This window comes from Danio aesculapii, chromosome 25 (genome assembly GCF_903798145.1).
Source record: "Danio aesculapii chromosome 25, fDanAes4.1, whole genome shotgun sequence".
Classification (NCBI taxonomy): Eukaryota; Metazoa; Chordata; class Actinopteri; order Cypriniformes; family Danionidae; genus Danio; species Danio aesculapii.
In genome coordinates, this window is record NC_079459.1 from 14,803,334 (window position 1) to 14,825,403 (window position 22,070).

General features: G+C 37.7%; 1 protein-coding gene across 2 annotated transcripts; it reads left to right on the forward strand.

Annotated features, from left to right (window-relative positions):
- Window positions 1–1,378: 1,378 nt before the first annotated feature.
- brd1b (bromodomain containing 1b) lies at window positions 1,379–21,621 on the forward strand. Of its 2 annotated transcripts, XM_056451466.1 has the most exons (13): window positions 1,379–1,710; window positions 3,739–5,103; window positions 6,202–6,358; window positions 6,443–6,574; window positions 6,660–6,788; window positions 10,462–10,774; window positions 10,865–11,119; window positions 11,505–11,984; window positions 12,063–12,192; window positions 13,064–13,194; window positions 15,977–16,086; window positions 18,614–18,768; window positions 20,169–21,621. In XM_056451466.1, exons 2-13 carry the CDS (start codon window positions 3,758–3,760, stop codon window positions 20,335–20,337), a joined length of 3,507 nt encoding a protein of 1,168 aa, XP_056307441.1. In that variant the 5' UTR covers window positions 1,379–1,710; window positions 3,739–3,757; the 3' UTR covers window positions 20,338–21,621. The 2 variants fall into 2 exon arrangements, with proteins under 2 accessions (XP_056307441.1, XP_056307439.1); XM_056451464.1 differs by lacking the exon at window positions 15,977–16,086 and having other exon boundaries at window positions 20,169–20,270.
- Window positions 21,622–22,070: the final 449 nt, after the last annotated feature.

The following is a 22,070-nucleotide window of genomic DNA, read 5'->3' on the forward strand; positions in this document are numbered from 1 at the left end:
ATGCAATCAATTTCATCATTACTTACTGATCCATTAACTTTTTTTTGTCATTTGAATGAATTAAGACATTGTCCAGCTGCCACCAACTGAGTAATTTTAATTTGATATCTGTACTATTTTTAAATAAATAATAAGTTACAAATAATTTCATAATCTAATATTCATTAATTTTTTTCTTTTCGGCTTAGTCCCTTTATTAATCTGAGGTTGCCACAGCGGAATGAACCGCCAACTAATCCAGCATTTGTTTTATGCAGTGGATGCCCTTCCAGGGGCAACCCATCACTGGGAAACACATACACACTTATTCAAACACATGCACTATGGGCAATTTAGCTTACCCAATTAACCTGTACCACATGTCTTTGGACTGTGGGGGAAACCGGAGCACCCGGAGGAAACCCACAACTCAGGGGAGAACATGCAAACTCCACACAGAAACGCCAACTGACCCAGCCGAGGCTCGAACCAGCGACCTTCTTGCTGTGAGGCAACAGCACTACCTACTGTGCCACTGCGTTGCCCATAATCTAGTAATGAAAACTAAACTAAGTCTTTTCAGTGTTACTTTTACACTGCGGATGCCATTCTAGCCACAACCCAGCACTGGGAAACACCCATACACTCTTGCATTCACACACATACACTACAGCCAATTTAGCTTATTCAATTCACCTATAGCGCATGTCTTTGTACTGTGGGGGAAACCGGAGGACCCGGAGGAAATCCACACCAAAATACACAGAACACGCAAACTCCACACAGAAATGCCTACTGACCCAACCAGGGCTCAAACCAGCGATTTTCTTGCTGTGAGGCGACAGTGCTAACCCTGAACCACCGTGTGGTCCCATTTTCTCAGTTCAAGTGGAAATCTCACTGATCTGTAAGTCTTTTTAGATGAGGTCAGATGTTTCACCTTGAACGCAGACAACAAAAACAGCTGTAGTTATATCTAACCATATATGTATTAAATATACAGCTGACATGGGTGAATTCTTTATGGGTAGTAGGCGGAAGTAAGGATACACTGCGTGGAGTCAAACCGGACACCGTGTGACGTCATGTGAAAGTGGTCTATAGGGCCTATCAAACTCTCCCCAAACATGCTCAGTTTGTATATTTAATATACAAATTAAACTCGATGGGCGAGTATACTCGGTAAACGTGTTGAGTTTTGCAAATAGTGAATCAAATAAAAGAGCTATTTGGATCACACAGACTACGGTATTAGTCTACTCATGTTGATAAAAAAACAATCTGCGGGGCGCTGCCTACGCCTAGTGTTCACTTCCTTGTTTTTTGCCGCTAAACGTAATGACGTTGTGCGTAAGGCGTGTGCGTGGTGACGCAGCGCGTGAGGCGATGGAGAGCTGCAGCCGCATTGTTGTGGGGGGAAGAGAGGCGAACTAGCTTGCTAGCACAGTGCCCATACGGCCAGCCCAAAAACGAATGAAAAGAAGAGCGTTAGTATGGTCGAGCTGCTGTTATCGTGAGCCTGTAACTCCGGCTTTTAAATGCGTATTTTTGGACCTGACAGACCGTTACGGATACCGCATAATATCCTTGGAATACAACGGACAAGCGGCAGGAGGACGGTAGCGGGGCTCGTGTACGGATTAAACCTACTGCTGTTCAGTAGGCCACACCGCTGCTGCGTTTAGCTCGGCCTGTACTCCTTTAAAGCTTCTTTTAACGTCGAGGGCAGAGGTAGGACCATAGCGCAGTGTCTCTGGTGATTCATGTATCTATTTACAGCCTTAAACGGGCGCGTGTGTTCATGTTTAACAGCGGCTGTTTTGTTTTGTTTGACGCCATGTTTGCAGTAATGTCGGTGGGTTTTTCCAAACAGCATTAGCTCACTAGCACAACCACCAGCAGGCCGCCGGATACCGTGTGTGTCCTTGCTGCTCCGCTTGTGTGTGTCTTCTTTCCAGTCCAGTGTGTTTGGCCTTGTTCTGCCCTGCCCCCTCAAACAAACAAAAGCCTGGAAGTAAACCGAGGCTGTTATCTGTTACACGCAAATGCCTTAGTTAAATGGGTTAATGTGTCAGTTCGTGGCCCTACAAATCCGGTAGTGATTGAAATAAAATGGTAAATTAACAAAGCCGTTAATTGTCAAGCATGTGAAATGTTGTTGTTTTATTTTTTGCATGATTTGCTACTAAATAATGAATTGTGTCTGATGACCAAATGCTTAATTCACAATAATACAAACGCACGCGCTTTTTCTGTCTCCATGCCAACAGTTTCAAAGTTGGGTTTAGGTTGCCATGGATACTGGAGTGCATGCTCGCATTTACATCAAACATTGTACCTGTGGAATTTATATTACTTTAAGAAGGCTGGGTTATTTCCACCCAAATTTGGGTCAAATACAGTACAGGGAGCGTGCTTGCATTTTTCATCAAACATTATACCTGTGTAATTTATATGACTTTGAGAAGGCTGGTTTGTTTCAACCCAAATTTGGGTCAAATATTGACAAACCCAAACATTGGGTTCAACTTTTAATTAAAGGTGTTACCCAATTGTAGGGTTTGTCCATATAACATTATATATCTGAAATGTGGTTTGAAACAACTAAGCATTTTTTTAGAGTAAATATGTCTTGTGGGAATAGAGCAATCAACAACCATAACAATTAAACCTAAAACAAAGGTATGATGCATTTAACATTGACTTCATCTAATTTTAAAGTTTGAAACTTTTCAAACCACAGAAGCACATTTTGCAAACAATAAATGAATTCGTGTACACACCAAGATTCCATAATGTTGTTTATTACTGGAGCACACTGCCATTTAATGCTTGAGCTCTTTCAAGTCAGATTCTGATTAGTTGTCAATGCTATTGTACAATCCTTGTCTCCACACTCTTAAATTGTAGAATAGCGAAGCCCAGATATCACAGTTATGGCTGCTGTCACCTTGCACTCGTGATGTCATTTGGAGCCGAGCATGTGCAGTAGTGGTCATGAGCTGGACCCAATAAATATAGTGACAACAACACAGTGTGTAGACCACAGTTATTTGTTACATCAAAATACTTGCGTGTCTAAAAATGTGTGTGTTTTATTTGGAAGAATTGCATTTTGCAGTTCAATTTTTTTTGTTCGATTCATGTGCCTGAGTACAAAGGGCAGAGTTTATATGGACCTATTCTGGAGCCAGCGATCAGGGGGCGATGGAAATATTTTGGCTCATTTTTAGAAAATGTGAGGCTCACTTAATCCACACGATCTCACCAAACATTTGTTAATTGTAAACATCAACTGTAGTTATGCTGGTGTGCCTTTAAATGCTCAAGCTCAGAAGGATTCTGATTGGCTGTCATTGATTTAGTTGTTCATGTGGTCACTGGTTGTGTTGTCTTCCTTATTCTTATAATAATTTAACATTTTATTTTTTTAGTGGTTTCTGTTATCTTTCTTGGTGTGCATGCCCCCCTCCCCCCCAAAGACAATCAGAAACCATCCTGTTTTAAAGAGCAGAACCTTTTAAAGTGATAGACAGCAAGACTGCAGTCTACAGTTATGATAAACAAAATGATCATTCATTACTAATATTGTTGTTTTTGGTGTAAATGTTCCTTTACATGTGGTCTGCTTGCTTCTGGAGTTCTATCTAAAAAAAGATTTTATGTCCTTTTGTTATTTAAAATGTAAGAATCTGTTACAGATACAAATTGTGGCTTTACATCAATTGAAAGTTGACACATGCTTTTCTTGTACTTCAGTTCGTCTGCGGCATTCAAAATGAGGAAGAAAGTTCGACAGAACCGTGTCGCAACCCCACAGAGGCCTTCCTCGCCCATCAAACCCTCACGCAACCGAGAGACCTTGACGTATGCTGAGGCTCAGCGTATGGTGGAGCTGGAGATTGACGGGCGCGTGCACAGGCTCAGCATTTATGACAAACTGGATGTCATCGACAGCGATGACCCTTTAGCTCAGGAGATCAGCGAGTGCACCAGCAACAAGGAGAACACTGAGAAGCCGCAACAGGTCCTTGTTCGCTCAGTGAGGCTCAAAAACAACCAGCAGAAGAAGAGTGCCGCATTGACGACTGTGCAGGGTTCGCCAGCTCAGGGCAGGCTTCCAGAGCCAAAGATCCGAATGGTTGAGTACAACCTTCCAGCAGTGCCGCGGAGGCCGTCAGTGTACTACACCTACATGGAGAAGACACTTGACGAGCTCGATGAGGAAGTAGAATATGACATGGATGAGGAAGATTACGCCTGGCTGGAGATGATAAATGAGAAGAGGAAGAGCGATGGTCACAGCCAGGTCTCTCAGAACGTCTTTGAGTTTCTCATGGATCGCTTCGAGAAGGAGTCTTTCTTTGATAGCCAGGCACAAGGAGAACCGCAGTCTCTTATTGACGAGGATGCCGTGTGCTGCATCTGCATGGATGGCGAGTGCCAGAACAGTAATGCTATTCTGTTCTGTGACATGTGCAACATTGCGGTGCATCAGGAGTGTTACGGAGTACCACACATCCCAGAAGGACGCTGGCTTTGCCGCCATTGCTTAAATTCTCCTTCACAGTCAGCCGAGTGCATTTTCTGTCCAAATAAAGGTGGTGCGCTTAAGAGAACGGATGATGACCGATGGGGTCATGTGGTCTGTGCCATCTGGGTCCCGGAAGTTGGTTTTACCAATACGATTTTCATTGAACCAATTGACGGTGTGGCGAACATTCCTCCAGCACGCTGGAAGCTCACCTGTTACCTGTGTAAGAAGAAAGGAGTGGGCGCCTGCATTCAGTGCAGCAAGGCCAACTGTTACACGGCTTTCCACGTGAGCTGTGCTCAGAAAGCAGGGCTTTACATGAAAATGGAGCCTATCAAAGAGGTCACTGAATCAGGAGGCACTACATTCTCTGTGAAAAAAACGGCTTACTGCTGTCCTCATACCCCAAACGGTTGTGTGAGGAGGCCACTCACTATATATGATGACTCCAAATCTAAGAACGGTGTATGTCAGAAGGCAGCTCACAGAGAGAGGGTGAAGGGATGCCAGAAGAAGAAGAACAAAAAGCCTGAATCTGAGCCCGATACAGTGGTTCCAACGGTTTCCGGGCCTAGTATTACTCCTAAAAGGTAGGTGGGCATAATGGCTGCATGTTGTAATCTCAATGTTGCTGTATATGGTAATTACATGCATCATAACAAGTTTTGTCACACCCAGAAATTAGTTTTTACCTCATATTCTTTATTTTTGAAAAATATACAGCAACATTGATATTATGTATATATATATATATATATATATATATATATAAATGCATTTCTTGCTTTGTCATAAATGAACTAAATTTAGCCAAAGAATTTAGACCAGAAGATGACTTTCAATCTATTCCAACTTGTCCCACTTTTTCATCACCTGGTGTAATAAATGATATTTATTTTCCTGGTCTAACATGCAATCAGTACTGCACTGAAATATGTTTACAGATGGGCTTTATAGAAAATTTATTGATTTTATGATATTATCTAACGGTGCTCACACACATTGTGCAGATGCACCACATTTTCTCTCCACCTCAATTGTCCTGTCCTGTCTCTACTGCCCTATTTGTAAAGCATGATAAAGGCCGAAAAATGTACTAAAGCATGAGAACCTACTGCTTTTTTAAATTAAGATCTGTCCCAGGACATTACAGTCCTTTGAAATAATTTGATATATATACCACTGCTTAATTGTGTTTTAACACAATAATTTAAGATAATGTTATCTTCTAGGAACATTGCATTCTGTCATTGAGTGCATGATTCAATGTGACTACGCGAAAAAGTAACTAAAATAATGTTTCTTGTTTTTTTAATGTAATGCATTACTATGCTTTAGACATTGCTTATAATAAGTAATATTATGTTATGTGCTTTATTTTTAATGCATTGCCCCAACACTGCATGTGTGTGTTACACACAGGACACAAACAAAATATATTGTTTGTATTTAGAAATATATATAATAATAGTAGTAGTAATAATAATGATATATTAGTAAACTTTCTAACAAAGTCTATTTTTTTTTCCCAAATATAGCAATTTAAGTAATGTTGAGTATTCATGTGTTTAATTCTATAACAATATATATCACAGAAAAAGTTAATATTACAGTATATTTTTGCAATATGATGGAGTCATTTTTTGATAGATTTGCTCAGTTTCTAATGTAATTCTTCCACTTTACAGTTTCAACACAATCCTCAATCAAGTGTCTGTCCAGAAGAAGAGGATGTTTGTGGAGCGGGTTCTCAGTTACTGGATGCTGAAGAGGCAGTCGAGGAATGGTGTCCCACTAATAAGGCGCCTGCAGACTGCAATACAGACGCAAAAAGATCCAGAAGATGTGAGACTTTCTTAGAACGAAATGGTGGATAGCCTATGTCATGTGCGTATGAATTTTAACAGAGGTTTTGTTTTTAAATGACAGGAACCGTACGTTGATGACCACCAAACGCTGACGGACCAGTTGAAGGACTTGCACCGTTTACGGCACGACCTGGAACGCGCTCGCTTGCTATTGGAGCTCATCCGCAAAAGAGAGAAGCTAAAGAGAGAGGAGGTGTGTGATGATGTCTGGAGGGAGGAAAAGAAATTTTCTTTTTTTTTTTCCACTGATGTCTATCTCTGCTGTATTGGTGTTGCAGATGAAGTTGCAGCAGTCGGTTTTGGAGATGCAGCTCACTCCGTTTCCTATTATTCTGCGGGTAGCACTGGATCAACTGCAGGAGAAAGACCAGGCCAAAATCTTTGCCCAGCCTGTCAGCGTCACAGAGGTAAAGTTGTCTTATTTCTGTGAGCAAGGAGTCACAATGACCTTATCAAAGACTTTAGTTGTTTATGTGGTATGAAGGTTCCTGGTGTGAAGTAGCATATTTTCTGATTATGGTAATAATAATAATAAAAGTAAAAAAGATATGTAATGTTTTTATATATATATATATTAGGGGTGGGCGGTATACCGGTGTCATAGTCATCACCGGTGTGACATTGCACCACGACATGGATTTTCTAATACCGTCAATACCGGTATAAATCAATTATGCGCCTTGAACGGCTGCATTTAGCCTGCCTGTCAGACATTTCACACTGGATGAAAGATCATCATCTTCAGCTTAACCTCATGAAAACGGAAATGCTTGAAGTTTCTGCCAACCCGACTCTTCACCATAACTTTTCAATCCAGATGGATGGAGCAACCATCACTGCATCCAAAATGGTAAAAAGCCTTGGAGTAACGATTGATGACCAACTGAACTTCTCTGACCACATTTCTAGAACTGCTCGATCTTGCAGATTCGCACTCTATAACATCAGAAAGGTCCGACCCTTCCTATCTGAACATACAACCCAACTCATTGTTCAAGCTCTTGTTCTCTCCAAACTGGACTATTGCAACTCTCTGCTAGCCGGGCTACCAGCTAGTTCTATCAAACCTCTTCAGCTGCTTCAGAACGCAGCAGCACGAGTGGTCTTTGATGAACCCAAAAGAGCACATGTCACTCCGCTACTCACCCGTTTGCACTGGCTGCCAGTTGCTGCCCGCATCAAATTCAAAGCTCTGATGTTTGCTTACAAAGCGAAGCAAAGAATATGACTTGAGAATATGATTTTACCTCAGCGCTGCACTTTTCTCCTTCTCCCTCCCACTGAGTTCAGGTGACGGAGTGTTGTGAAGTAGTTAAACTCTCCTCAGTTTAATTTACAGTGTCAAACTGGCACAGGAATATCAGTATATTAATATAGGCTTTGCTAAAATGCTGGTCAAATGTAGGTATTTTTTTACAGAAGCTATTAACAGACGCGCATGCTGCAACCGGTGATGAGTCAACAATCGCATATATTTTGACTTATTTAAAGTAGGCTATAGGCTATAGCATATAATAATTTTGTGTAAAAACATTTATAAAAAATGTAGCTAATATATCACAGGGGTTTGTATAGCAATTACAGTGGAGCATTAATTAAATCCTTTTTTTCCCGTGGAGCGAAACAAACACTAAACAGTTGTGTAGCGGATGGGGACGCACAAAAATATACAATTCAGATATTTTCGTCGGCAGAAAAATATTCTTTGAACGAATTTTGTTTTGTACAATTTGTATCTTAGTTTTTGTCGGTCAGTTATTTACAAAATAAACAAGAATAACTAATAAACTTTGAGGTGAAGCGATGTGCCTCAGGGTCCGCTATATGCCGCGGCCAAAACACAAACTAAATACAATCGTAATATAAATAAAATAAAAGTGAAATATTCAGTTTCGAATATTTCGAATAGGCTGCTCTTTTAATTTTGATCATACAGTTAACAAAGATTCCATATTCGAAACTGAATATTTCACTTTTATTTTATTTATATTACGATTGTATTTAACAGACCAGTTTGTGTTTTGGCCGCGTTTAATTAAGTTTAATGTTTGATAAAAGCCACTTGTGAAATGCTTAACCATTTTTCTGCATTTTAAATGATGAAAAAATACTAATACTATTGATATTTATGTTACAGTGAAAATGCAAACTCACTTCAACAACCCATTTACAAAAAAACAAAACAATCTTTTATAATATGTATCATACCTTAAATAATTTTTAAATGTGTATATAAAATGAATTTAAATATTTGATTTGTATTTTTTTCAATTTGTACAAGTATTATAATTTGTTCTGGTTGAAAATCAGGGTTATTCTAACAGATGTATTAAACTTTTAGTTAAAAAGTTAAGTATTTTGGTATTGTGTTGTCTTAAAGTGAATATGAATATAAACAATGCATGTGTTTGTTATTTTGACAATTACACTTTGAAAGAATTGTCATCAGTAGTTTAGACTATTAAAACAACTAATATATTACAGGTTTTTTTTTCTGCAACACAATTTTTGTACTAATTTTTAAATTTAGAGATTAGATTAAAATCAGGATTCCCGTGGGGTCTTAAAGTCTAAAATGTAAAAATCGAAATTTTCGGCCTTAAGAAGTCTTAAATTCGCTGTTTTAGGTTGTAAAAATTATACCACATGTCTTATTTTTCCGATGTCTATGTAACGCTACATCTAATGCTCATTTAAATTCTTTTTTATTGTTGTTGCTTGGTTTTTGTGGTGTTTTAGTTCTTTATTTCACTAGTCCAAATGTATTACAACTACAAATGAGAACAACATGCAATAGCCAATCAACTTTCTTTATTGAACTGTGAATGTGACGCCATCGCTGTGTTTGCGGAGGTTCGCTTTGGGTGCGTGCAACATAATTTCGGCTGGCGGAGCTAACAAAATTTTTTTTGAGACTCAGGTGAACAGTTTGCACAGCACCGCGTTTGATTTGAGTTGAATATGAAACACTGAAAAAATTTGGTCTGAAACGGGTACGACTATACAGACATCTTTATGATCCGTCCATGCATGATCATAGGAAGAACCAGATGTCCAAAAATCCTGGCCTAGAAATTGCAACAGTCATAGGAAAGGAGGAAAGTTTTTGTAAAAGTTTGGTTAAACCTGAGGGATAAGTTTGTTTAAAAAAAGAGACAATGGCAAAAGTGGAGACCCAGGCGGTTTTAATATTACAGAATATGTTTTTCCACCAGTCATAGGTTTACACTGATGTGTATATTATAATTTTGAATTTAAAACAGTTTAATATTTACAAACTAAAATGAAGTAACAAATTATGTCTTTGATAACTGGAAAGGAGTATTTGAGCCTATCAGTTTACAATATACTGATGCCCAATTTCTAGGCTTTATTGGTGATAATGGTCAGGAATGTTGGACCATTACTGCTTTTTTAGTTTATGAGTAGAGGACAGAAACTAGCCAGACAGTAATGTGTGAATTGTTGAGTGGGCAACATAAAAAAAAGTCAGTATTTTTAGTTAGTGTACTTTTTTTTTCCCTTTCATTCTTACCATAATAAAAAATATAATTGTAGAGCAACCCATGTTCTGTTCCCATAAATATTTAACTTTAATAGGTAGAACTGTCCGAGATATAAACAAAAGCAAGTGATGCATCAAAGTTTGATTGAAAAAAATCTTGAATGGTTCTAAAAATCTTTATAGTCATTATAAAAAATTATAAAAATAATAAAAAACAATTAGTTTAAAAATCTTCAATGATATGTTGAGTTACGGACACTTACTACTATGTTTATCTGTCTGACTTTACAGTGGGTTTCTTTTGACTGCCCACTGTCGTTTCAAACAATATCACAATGGCGAACACGTCAAGTATAAAAGCCTCGTCCGTTATGTGAGGTGTTTTGTTAGTATTTTAGTGATTGTTTTGATATTTATATTTTATAAAGCTTAAAAGCTCTTTAAAATTTCTTGTAGTATGGCATTTCGATCATTTTACTATCATTCTAAAATGAGAATGTTGAATGAGTAGGTGTGTTCTAGTTAGTTGTACATAAGGTTTCAAATGTTGTTCTATATTTATCTCTGGTGCACAGGTTCCTGATTATCTAGACCACATTAAGGACCCCATGGACTTTTCTACAATGAGAAAACGCATTGACGGCCTTGAATATCGGAGCCTGGATGAGTTTGAGGATGATTTTAACCTCATTATCAACAACTGTTTAAAGTACAATGCCAAGGACACATATTTTTATCGTGCCGGTGTACGAATGCGAGATCACGGTGGAGTGATCCTCAGGAGGACTCGACGGGACACTGAACGGATAGGTTTTGAATTCCCAAGTGGAATGCACCTTTCTGAGCCTCCTAAATTAGAGCTGCCTCCATCGTTTACGTGGCATGATGGTAAGAACCTGGTCCATTTCAACTGCTTAAAAGTAAAGTGAAAGCCACAGTTTTTGATATTCGTTACGAATTGTTCTGTGTTTGTTCCAGTTGACCGAGTGTTAAACCCAACTAATCGTGCGCACATGTCGAAGGAGGAACAGTTGAAAAGGCTGTTGGAGATGCTGGATTTAACATTTGCCATGAAGCCATGCCCTTCCAGAAGCAAACGGCTCAAACTTCTCAAAAAGACCATCGGTGATGTGCGAATGGATATGGGTCATAAAACAGAGCCCCCTTCATTGGAGCAGAATAATACAAAGGAAGAGGAAAAGGCGCCTCTTATTTTACCACAAGAGGAAGAAGGTACACTTCTGTTGAACCACTTCTTTTTTTTTTTTTTCACTGTATCTTGAGATGGGAAAGCACTTTTAAAAGCTGTTTTAGCACAGTCTGCAGCGAGGGCTAATACAATAAGATATTGTGTATGTACATTTGACTAGTCAGTAAAACCAGAGCCAACCACACTTTTGTTTTTATGAATAACTGTTTTGTTTAAATGGACAAAATGTGTCAAAAAGAAATCTAGTATGTGTTTTAGTACTTTTCATCATACTTATGCTCTTTGATGCTCTTTGTCTTTAGACATACTCACCTCATGTATTATTAAAACGGCAAGTATGATAAATATCATACAACTGTGGTACTTTCTAACGAGTTTTGATAGTAAACGTTTGATCTGTTATTACAGGTGACAAGTCATTACCTCCAAAACTTGAGCCTTCTGATTCTGTGCCACTCCTGAAAAACTCAGACAGCCCCTGTGAACCTCCTACACTGAAGCCCATGGAGCCCAGCCCCGAAAAGTGCCCGAAAAAGGTCAAATTTGACGGGGAGACATTTTCTACCTCACTTTTAAATGGTCTCTCCCCTGATGTTCTGCCCTCAGAAAATAATGTTATGGTCGCTACCTCCACGCTTACCGAACCAGCAAATATAGTGAACCGGCGAACAGCTGTGCTCTTCCGGAAGTCAAAGAACACAAGTCCACAGAAGCTGTTGAACCCAAGCGAACCCTCAATTGACTGCCCTCAACTGGGTACAAAGACGTTCCTGTCGGTGGTCATTCCTCGCCTAGAAACCCTGCTCCAGCACAGGAAGAGGACGCACAGTGCAAGCGGAGACAGTCCAGATGAAGAGGATGAGTGTCCAATCAAACGCTTGGATACTGGTAAACACCACACCCTTTTCATTTCACAAACAATATTTTACCTCTAGGATCGGTTACATTAAAAATGTTTACTTACAGGCTTGTCTAATGGCTTTTCGGAGCCAAAGAAAGGAATAATTGTGACTCGACCATCAGAGCCTCGTCGCCGCTGTGCTTCAGAGTCCAGTATTTCTTCTAGCGGAAGCGGGAGCATTCAGGAAAACCCAAGGTGAGAACGGGAAAAATTCAAACACTCACGCAATCTTTGATGTCTAATTGATGATGACTTGCTTGTTTTTATACCTTTTAAAATAGTTTAAAATATAGCATTTTTAATTACTTGGATGTGCATCTTGCCTTCCTTGCCAGAGTATGCAACTCGCGTCAGAAAACTGTCAGTACATCATAACTAGTTGTTATTAGGGATGCTCCGATTGATCTGCCAGAGATCGGCCGATAATCACATGTCATGACTCGATTGGTACTCGCTAATCTGGCCGATCTCATGAACTGATCACAATTGTTTGTTTATGAATTTACAAGCAGAGGACATATAGGAACTGAAATCTTTTTACATATCAGAACTGAAAGTTCTGTGTTTTCAACAATATTGCAAGTTCATTAAAACCTGGCCTACTAAAAAAACCAAAAAAATATTTTTAACTTGAATATTTAATGATATAACTTATCGTAATATACTTATTGCAGTAAACAGTAGTTTTTGGACCTCTTTTCTTTTAGTAAAGAAGTAAGGATTTATAGGTGTGCATTTTAACTTCTTATGCATCAAATATGTGCTCCAAATTTCATTGAGAAATGTTGAATTCTTTTTCCATCAGCGATGTGCATTAAAAATATGAATGCATATGCATACATTTTTTCATAGTTCATAGTTTCATAGTAATCTAATGAATGTGTTAAAGTAACATTCCTAAAGGCGTTGTTTGAAAGCAGCTTGATGCTTCAAATGATGGTTGTAGCTATTACATTGTTATGCCAATAGATGGCAGCAAGAAACCATCTGAAATGTATTCCTCACTTTGAGTTATACATAATAAATTATAAACTTATATACACTCACATTTTTGAATCTCTTTTAGTGATGTCAGTCACACAAAGAGCGGGAAAGGGAAGCTGTCGATGGCTAGGCGGAATACAACGGATGATAAAAAAGAACTGCTCAATTGCATGGAACCAGGGAACATTTCCAAAGCCAACAAGCTGGCAGCAGGTGAGTGTCCAGCTTTTTGCAGGCGTGGGCAAGTGGGATTTTCCACCAGCCCCATCCTCCTTAAGTTATAGAAATGGGTCAGACCATTGATGTCCCGTCAGCTCTGTGGAAGCTCGCTGTCCTTCCTTCTGCTTGCTTTTGCCACTGACCCGCTCTTCATGGCTTTGTCTAACACAATTATAACCTACTGCCGTAGTGTCTGCATGTGTGAAACCCTCATGTTTTAATAATCATCTCGGCTTATCCTGTCCCTCTGGGTGGTTGCTGCTTCCGTTCGCTCAGTAACATGCCGCTTAAAGGGTTGTTCATCTGAATGAAAATTCTGTCATCATTTATTTGCACTCATGTCATTCTAAATGTCATTCATTTCTTAACAAAACGAATATTGACACATTGCTTTACAGAAAACACTAAATAGGTTGGACCACACTAACCTATAAGCAGTTAATCAATTGATTGCTTTTACATTGATAAAACATATGCAAAGCTCCAAATAAAACTGCTAATCATTTTGAATATATATTTTTTTTTACTTTTTAAATTAATCACACCTTTAACACCATTAATTAGAATAATACAATTGTAATCAAGTAGAACTTTATAGTCATCGTTCCTTGCTTTGGACAGGAATTAAGATTAGAATATACAAACTTTTCATAAAAATATTACAATACTGTGTGACATGATGCAAAACAATATTACTGCCAAAAACAGTATGCAAACAAATGATGCTTCTTAGCTACGATTTTAAGTAAATTCCTCTCAAATTTTAATCTTAAAGTTGTCAAGGAATGATGACTTTGAAGTCTTACATGTTATTTACAAACGTGATTTGCCTCTGGCAGATAGGAGAGATTTTCAGTAAATAGAGATGTTACTCAAACCATCATATTACTTAAGCAACCTTAAGTGGACTAGTTTATGATATTTTTGGAGTTTGACAGTGCTTCTTAGTGCACAGTTGTTACCCAAAATGAGGAAAATACAAAGTAGCATTTTGTGTTCATTGAAATTTACAAACCACATGGGGGAGTAAAAGATGACAGACTTTTTTTTACCTTTTTAACGAACTAACTCTTTAAAGGGTAATTTCACCTCAATACTGTATTTTTCTTAGTTGATTTCCTTGATTGCTGAGTGAAATCTTTTGGCCTGCCACATGCTTTACCAGAAATAGAAAGCTTACTTCTGCATTCTGACTCGTAAGCATGTCAGAGTCTGAGTGGACTCATTAGTCACATGACATGTTTGACCTTTCCAGACCACACCAAAATCATTTTTTGTCAGCATATATGAAAACTGCAGTCCATAACAGTTTTTTTTTTTATACAATGCAAAATGGATTTTTTTAACAAGTACATAACTTGCCAGTGTTTAAAACTGGGTCCTCATTCACCACAGTAGTGGAGTGCTCCTGCAAGGTTTTCCCAGTGGTGGGCCACTATTACATTGTTGATGGTGGTTCATTTTATAAACTTATCACAGAAGCTGGAAAAAATAGCCAACTATGACATTTCAAATGAGTTCGAAGGAACCTTAGTTAGGCTTTTTTCTTTAAAAGAACAATTTCCTTGTATGACAAATATGAAAAATTCTGTACAAAAATTTTTATCTAAAGGTAACAATAATATACACCAATTCATAATCACGCATTGCTAATGTTAAAATCTATTATTAGTTACTCACCCTTATATCGTTCCAATCATCCCCAAACTTTAGTTCATTTTCACAATGAAATACTTTAGATGAAATTCCAGAACTCACTCATTTGCTATAGACAGCAACAATCCTGAGATATTCAGCCTCCAGAACATTCTGTGTGACTACAGTGGTTCATACTTTAATATAAAGCTCCAAGAACACTGGGAAAAAATACTGGAAATACAGCCTTGTTTGCCTATGTCTTGTGCATCAGATTAGGAGGCACATTTACTACAGACATTATAATGCTTTTTTGTTCCTGACTCTAATGGCATATGCCATACTGTCCATAGTAAATGCACTCCCCGACCTGAAATGGAAGAGAAGACAAAGGTAAACCAAATTGTTTTGACAGATTTTTTTGGCCTACTAAGATGTTCTTGGAGCTTTGTATGGTTACAGTTCAATCACTAATGTACTTTAAACATCTCAGGATGGTTGCTGTCTGTGGAGGATGAGGGAGCTTGAATGAAGGAGATTGGGACAACATGAGACCGTAAATAATAACAGAATTAGCATTTTTGAGTGAGCTAATTCTTTGACTAACAATTTCAGAACGGTGTAACAGTGTGATTTTTAGGTAATTGGTAAAAGATTTAATTATCTACTGGTATGTGTTAAAGACATGTTATGTTCTTGTTCAGATGACGTTTTTTGGTGAAAGCTCTTATTTGACCAGACTGTAAAGACACCGAATCTGACTCCAGAGTGCAATATCCACACTAGTGCTGTTATTGACAGCCACACATAAATAGTATAACATTAGATTTGTCAGTGCTGAGGAACCATGCTGACACACAACCATGTAAAGAGTAACTACACAGATAACTGCTGTTACACCTTACAAACAGAGATGGCGACAGACTTATGGACTGCAGCTTTAATCTGTTTTGGTCACCATAAATACAATTGAAAGCATAGTGGTGTCTGGGTAATGGCTCGGCATGCTTTCGTTAAAGAAATAATCTTCCGCTGCCGAATGCTAACTGGCTAAATTCTGCCGTGGCTCTCTTGAGGTGTTCTGCGCCATTTTTTTGAAAGGTGAACCCCTCATAACTTTCCATTATTCCTACTTTCATAGAGATTGACAGCAGCAATATTTGGATGCCTGCTAACACTACACCACTAAATCTGGAGCCCCTTAAACTAGTTTGGGCCAAACTTAGTGGATATCCTTCCTATCCTGCCTTGGTGAGTGTGCATGTGTGCATGCCGTCAGAGACTGGTTCTCCTTCTCTTCCTTCTCATTATTTCATGCATCAGCCTCCTCAGTGGTCAAAACTCAACCATAACATTATTGCCAGGTGATTCAACCAGGATGTGTATGTGCGTCCATTTGTTTTTGTGTTTGTGTGTGCAGTGTTTCCACAGACTTATGATCTACTTGTGGCGGACCTTCAAATACAAACAGCAAGTTATTTAAAAACCATTTAGCAACTAAGTAGTGAAAATTTGGGAACACCAAAATGGTTATTGCTATTAAGCAAACTATTTTGATTATTTGCATCTAAAATGTAGTTTTTTTTCCATGAGTGTGTATGTATATATGTTTATGTATATAAATACACATATACATGTACATATATCCATATGCACATGTACATATATGCATAAATATACATATACATATACATGTATGCAGCAAATGTTTTAAATTACATATATTTGAAAAATTACATATGTATTTATATTATGTATAAATATTTTATAGATAGATTATTTTCAGGGCTTGATATTAACTACCGCCAAATGCGGGTAGATTTCAGCTGTGGTGGGTTAGACAGACACCCCCACTAGCCACTTTAGCAGGTTGAAAATAATTCTTAAATCGCCAGTGCTGCCTTGTCACTAAGGATTAGAATTTTAGTTAAAGACCATTTGTCAATATATGAGCAAATGTGATCTTAGAATCGAGAAGCAGCACGACTGATAAGTGTTCGCACGAGCAAAAGAAAGCAGGTGAGTACCGAATGAGAAAATGATCAGGCACACGGTGAGACACAGGCTGTCCTCGCACAGCTGAGATGTGCTTAAAAGCTGCCGTGTCCCGTATTTCTGCGCAAAGCAACTGTGTCTGGAAATGCAACGGCTACAATCGTTCCTCTTTAAAACAGACTGGAAAAATAGACTGGTGCTCATGCATGCACAGTCTTGCTACTTTCAAGAGCTCGGGATTTTTTGTAAGCAGCAGCAGGTTGCCGCTTTCGCTTAAACCGTTCTTTGAACAGATTATTAATGAACCTAACATTAACCGTGTATGCGCGTTTATCCTTTCATTGTCGCACACAGAATGTTTTTTCACCGGCTTTCTTTTGCTTAGTTGTTTTTGTTAATGTGGTTTAATTGTCATCTTTTACAATAACATTGCTTTGATAGGCGTTTATCTATAGTTCACTGGTGACCTTTAGCCTGGACCGACTGCTGTGTATAGTTTTAGATACATGAGAATGATTATTTTTTTAAATGCCAATTTTTTTGTTTTTGTTTTTAACAACATTTTTGTTAAGAAGTTATATTTTGCATGTTTTGATGCACTATTTAATATTTGTGGCAAGGAAATAAATAGTTTGGTGTGGCCAGAGAAAAGAAATGGTAAATCCTTAGGGTTGAGCTCTGAAAAGTCATGCCAAATAAAACTAATTGGAATGCAACACTATGAAACCACAATCCATTTGCTCATGCTTATTGAGCAAGCTCACAACACACCAAAAATTAAATAAACGAGGAGGCATGTGGACATAACAAAATTTGAATCAAGTAATTGATTCAAGTAATTGTAGCCGAAGTCAAATTTATGTATATAAAATATATTTTCCCAACAACATAATTGTGGCTAGTGAAAATGACCAGTGGCTTGTAATGTTGAAAAACTACTAGCCACAGTGGCTGGTGATCAAAAAATCGTCAAGCCCTGATTATTTTATATGTAGTATTTAAATAAAAATACACAGTACTCAAACATATTATGTAATCAAAAAACCCTTTATTTTTAATGCGATGACAAATTCTAACCATAGTTTTTGTTTAACACATTTTGAATTCGTTATGCAGATTTGTCATGACAACGGGCTGCCCAGTGAATCTCTGAGAAAATAAGCGCTATATTTGTTGTGCTATATTTGCTGGTTAACGTTAATTTAACTTCTTTTCTGTTCTGTAATTCAAAATTTCATCTACTTCATATTAGTTTTTATTTTTAAGGTTGTCACATTGTTTCAATTGCAAACTCTTTACAAATACTGTTTCTAAGGGAAAGTCCACATGTGAGCATGATTTGAATGAATGCCATGGAGCCAAGAAACCAGCCAATGTGTTACTCTAGCAACTGAAAATTAGAGTTAGCATTCTGCACACTTTATATCAGTCACACAGATGGAGGAGTTTGGAAAGACCTTTATTTGAATGAATTAATGAGCGAGAGGCTGTGTGAGGCTGTCTCTGCAGCGTCAACCTTATAATACAACAAATAAAAAATCATATTACTACATTGTTTTTTTTATTTTTTATTCATTGTCACGATTTCTAGGCCGCCACAAATGAATCAATGTATGGGAAACACTTTGTGAGTGTATCTGTGTGTGTGGGATCCTGTGTTTTGTGGCAACCATTTCCATTGTCAACAGTGTGCACATTAGCAGAGTTACGAGGTTTGCAAGCCTTTCGCAAGCATGTGTGCATTTTACTGTTGTGTTGACGGTCTCTCTGCCCACCTGTGTAGATCATAGATCCTCAGTTGCCTCGAGCGGGATGCCATCTCAACGAAGAGTACATTCCCACCCCTCCACGGGACGTGCTCCGGGTCGGAGAGCTGATGCAGTTCAGGTCCAAGGAGAAACTCTTCCTCGTCCGCTTCTTCGACAGCAAACGCAACTGGTGAGAAGACTCACATTTGATAGATTAAAGGTTTTTTCGTTTAATGTTTAAAACAAATAATTACAAGAAAATATGTTACTGTCAGAATGAGTTTAACTTTGGTACCTATGGGATTTTACTAAATTAGTTTTAGGACCTGATCTCCACTTGTTTTTGTCACATGATAAAGGATCATTGATGAAGATAATAGTAATAGTTTTCGTTGAAAGCAACACTATCTGGGGGTCCTGATTTGATTCTTATTCTCGGTCTCATAATCCAATTCCAAAATCTACATCTGTCCTGTTTCTTCTGCTGTACATTTTCATCTTTACATTTTAACCAGAATTAGAGCTGCAGCAGCATTTGTGAGCTGAGAAAGAAATGCACACGAGAGTGAGTATTGAGTTTATGCTCGCAGGAATCTTTAAAGTTTAATCTGATATAACCTGAAGCTTACAAGTTCAGTTAGCATTGACAGTGAAAGTGATGCTATAAACTCTGGAGAAATGAACAAAGTTGAATTGTAATGGGACAGAATATGGGTGGGTTGTAACAAGAGAGAGTGCTGCAGACAGGAGCTATACATGGCATATACACTCGTCAGGTGCAACTCCATACACTTGCTTTCTTGTAAAACGATTTCAAACAACAAAACAAACAATACACAAACGTCTCGATCCGTGTGTGTGTTTCAGTCCTGAAAATCATGAGATTTAGAAAAAAAATTCTTTTTAAAAAAAATTTAAAATAAACAAACAAAATAAATCAAAAATATTATATCCAATTACACAAAAACACACATTTAAATTAGGTTTGTTCATTTTTATAATTTAGTATTTTGTTTTTTTAAGGATAAGGATCTTTGTAGAGTTTTATAATGTAGTTATTTGTAACAAATAGGAGTTTTGTGTAGCTTGTATACATGCACACACGCGCACACACACAAGCACAGAATTATATCATTACCCTTATAATAGCACTACAGTAACTACAGTCCTAATAGCACTACAGGACTACAGTCCTAATAATAAACATAAAACATAATAAATTGTAAACATACTTGCATATTACATATATTGCAACATATAAACATTTTATAATAAGTAAATATAATATATAAACAAATAAACCTGTGAGTGAAAGGATTTTGTATTATATTATTATTGTTATTATTATTATTATTATTATTTTATTCCCTCACTGGGAGGTATCTTATTTTGGGATGCAGTGTCATAGGAATTAAAAAAAACTTGTCCAAAAGTCTATTTTGTGCAGTAATGTACCTGCTGGCTATTTCAGCACGGACAGGAAAATGACCTGACTCATGAAACATGTTTGTTGCAGGACACAGTGTTACATTTTTTTTTTTAAGTTCTGCTTTCCTTGCCATTTTAACTCTTCTCTCAACTCCCCATCAGGCAATGGCTTCCTAAATCCAAGATGGTACCGTTTGGAATGGACAAGACCTTAGACAAACGGAAAATGTTGGAAGGGAGAACATCAGGCATCCGGAAAGCTGTGCAAAGCGCCTTCAACCGTGCCATGAACCACTTGAGCCTTGTCCAGGACTTAAGCGCTGGAGATTAAGCCGTGTTGAAGGGTTTCATCGAAAAAACAAACAAACAATTGACAAACCAACGTTTACCCGACGCTATGCTCCTGTTTCAGACTAGCGAATGAGCTTCTCAACGGATGAATTTCTCCTATAATGTGCTGCAAGACTGCTGTGAACTCACACACTGCCATCTACTTTCCTTTTCACTTCCATCACCATCCAAGTTACACCTCGTCTTTAACTCTGGCTGTAAATAACATCATTCTAAATTATCCAACACTAATTTATTATTATTTTTTTTGTTTGTACCGCACATGACCTCTTGGAAGATTTCGACTTTCCAAGGTAATTTCTCAACCGCACTGAGGTGCGAATCCATCTGGTGCTACATCACGTGCAAAGCCTTGATTTTTTTTATTTTATTTTTTTTGTTCTCCATATTAGAGACTTTTTGGAAGAGGCTGTCGCACTTTCTGTATTAACTTTTTTTTTTTTTTTTTTTTTTAACGGTTAAGTTATTGTAATGTCAATGCAAGCTTCTCCTCCTTGGCATTAACATGTTATCTACTTTTTATATAAAAATATTCTTATGGGACACAAATAAGTGATGTTTGTAAATATTTATATAAAACTAAGAAATTATATACATGTAATACTTAAGAGTGGTAAACAAACAAACAAACAAAACGACAAAAAGAAAAACATTCGGAGAAGAGAAAACAACAGTAGCGATGAAAGCCAGAAGTGCGTCACTCATGCAAAACCAAAAAAAAAAAAAAAAAATTGCTGCCCAGTTTTTTTTTTTCTTCATTTTGGAATGTTTATCCCTTTTGCATATGGGTTTGTGTGAATGTTTCAGGCGTATAGTATGGAAAAAAAGAAAATCCCCCAAGTTGTTGCTTTTTCTGCTCTCGGGAACTGTATTGTAGGTCTGAATAAAGATGTGCCTGTACAAATGTGTTGTATTAGGACAAAGAGAAGTATGCAAAACTTTATATTCAGAGTAGGCATATTTTGGTGGAAAGCTGTGTTTGCCTATTTTTTATTTTATTTTGTTTTCGTTTTTTTGCTTTGTGTGTGGGTGTTTTCATCATAGCCATCTGTTGTGACTGTTTAACTGTGTCTCTCTCCAGTATGGATTCTGGGTAGCATTCTGGGTTAAAAACACTTTTTTTTTTTTTTTTGTATGAATGTCTTGTATTGACCGGTACTCTTGTTTCTTTTCTCTGGGAGGATCACATTATAGCCAATGATAGTGAGTGCTGGCGAGATCCAGTATTTTTTAAGTACACTGAAAATAAACTGAAAAACAATACAATAAATTGTGCTTGTTTTTTTGGTTGAGATTTTTTAATTAATTAAAAGTTTAAAGACTTTAAAGGGGTCCTAAATCAGAGCTTAAAACTCTTATGGCTCGTTTCCACTGACTGGTTCGGTTTGGTACGGGTCACCTTTATCAAGCTTGCGTTTCCACTACCAAGGGTACCCTTTTAGTGGGCGTGGTGTACGACAGAAAGTTTCAGTCGACGTCATTCTCACTTGAGGAAATGTTTACAATAAAGCTGTACAGGTCGCTCGCATATCATATGAGAAGCACTTCTCACAAAACAGATGCTTTACACACATAAATACTTGTGTAGAAATGTTTATTACTAACTTTTCTATAAACATGAGTTGATTATAACTGCAGATCAATGACAGTGCGAAACAGCCTACTGTACGCCTTTTGACAGTGGAAATGGCCATAGAAGCGAACCAAACCGAA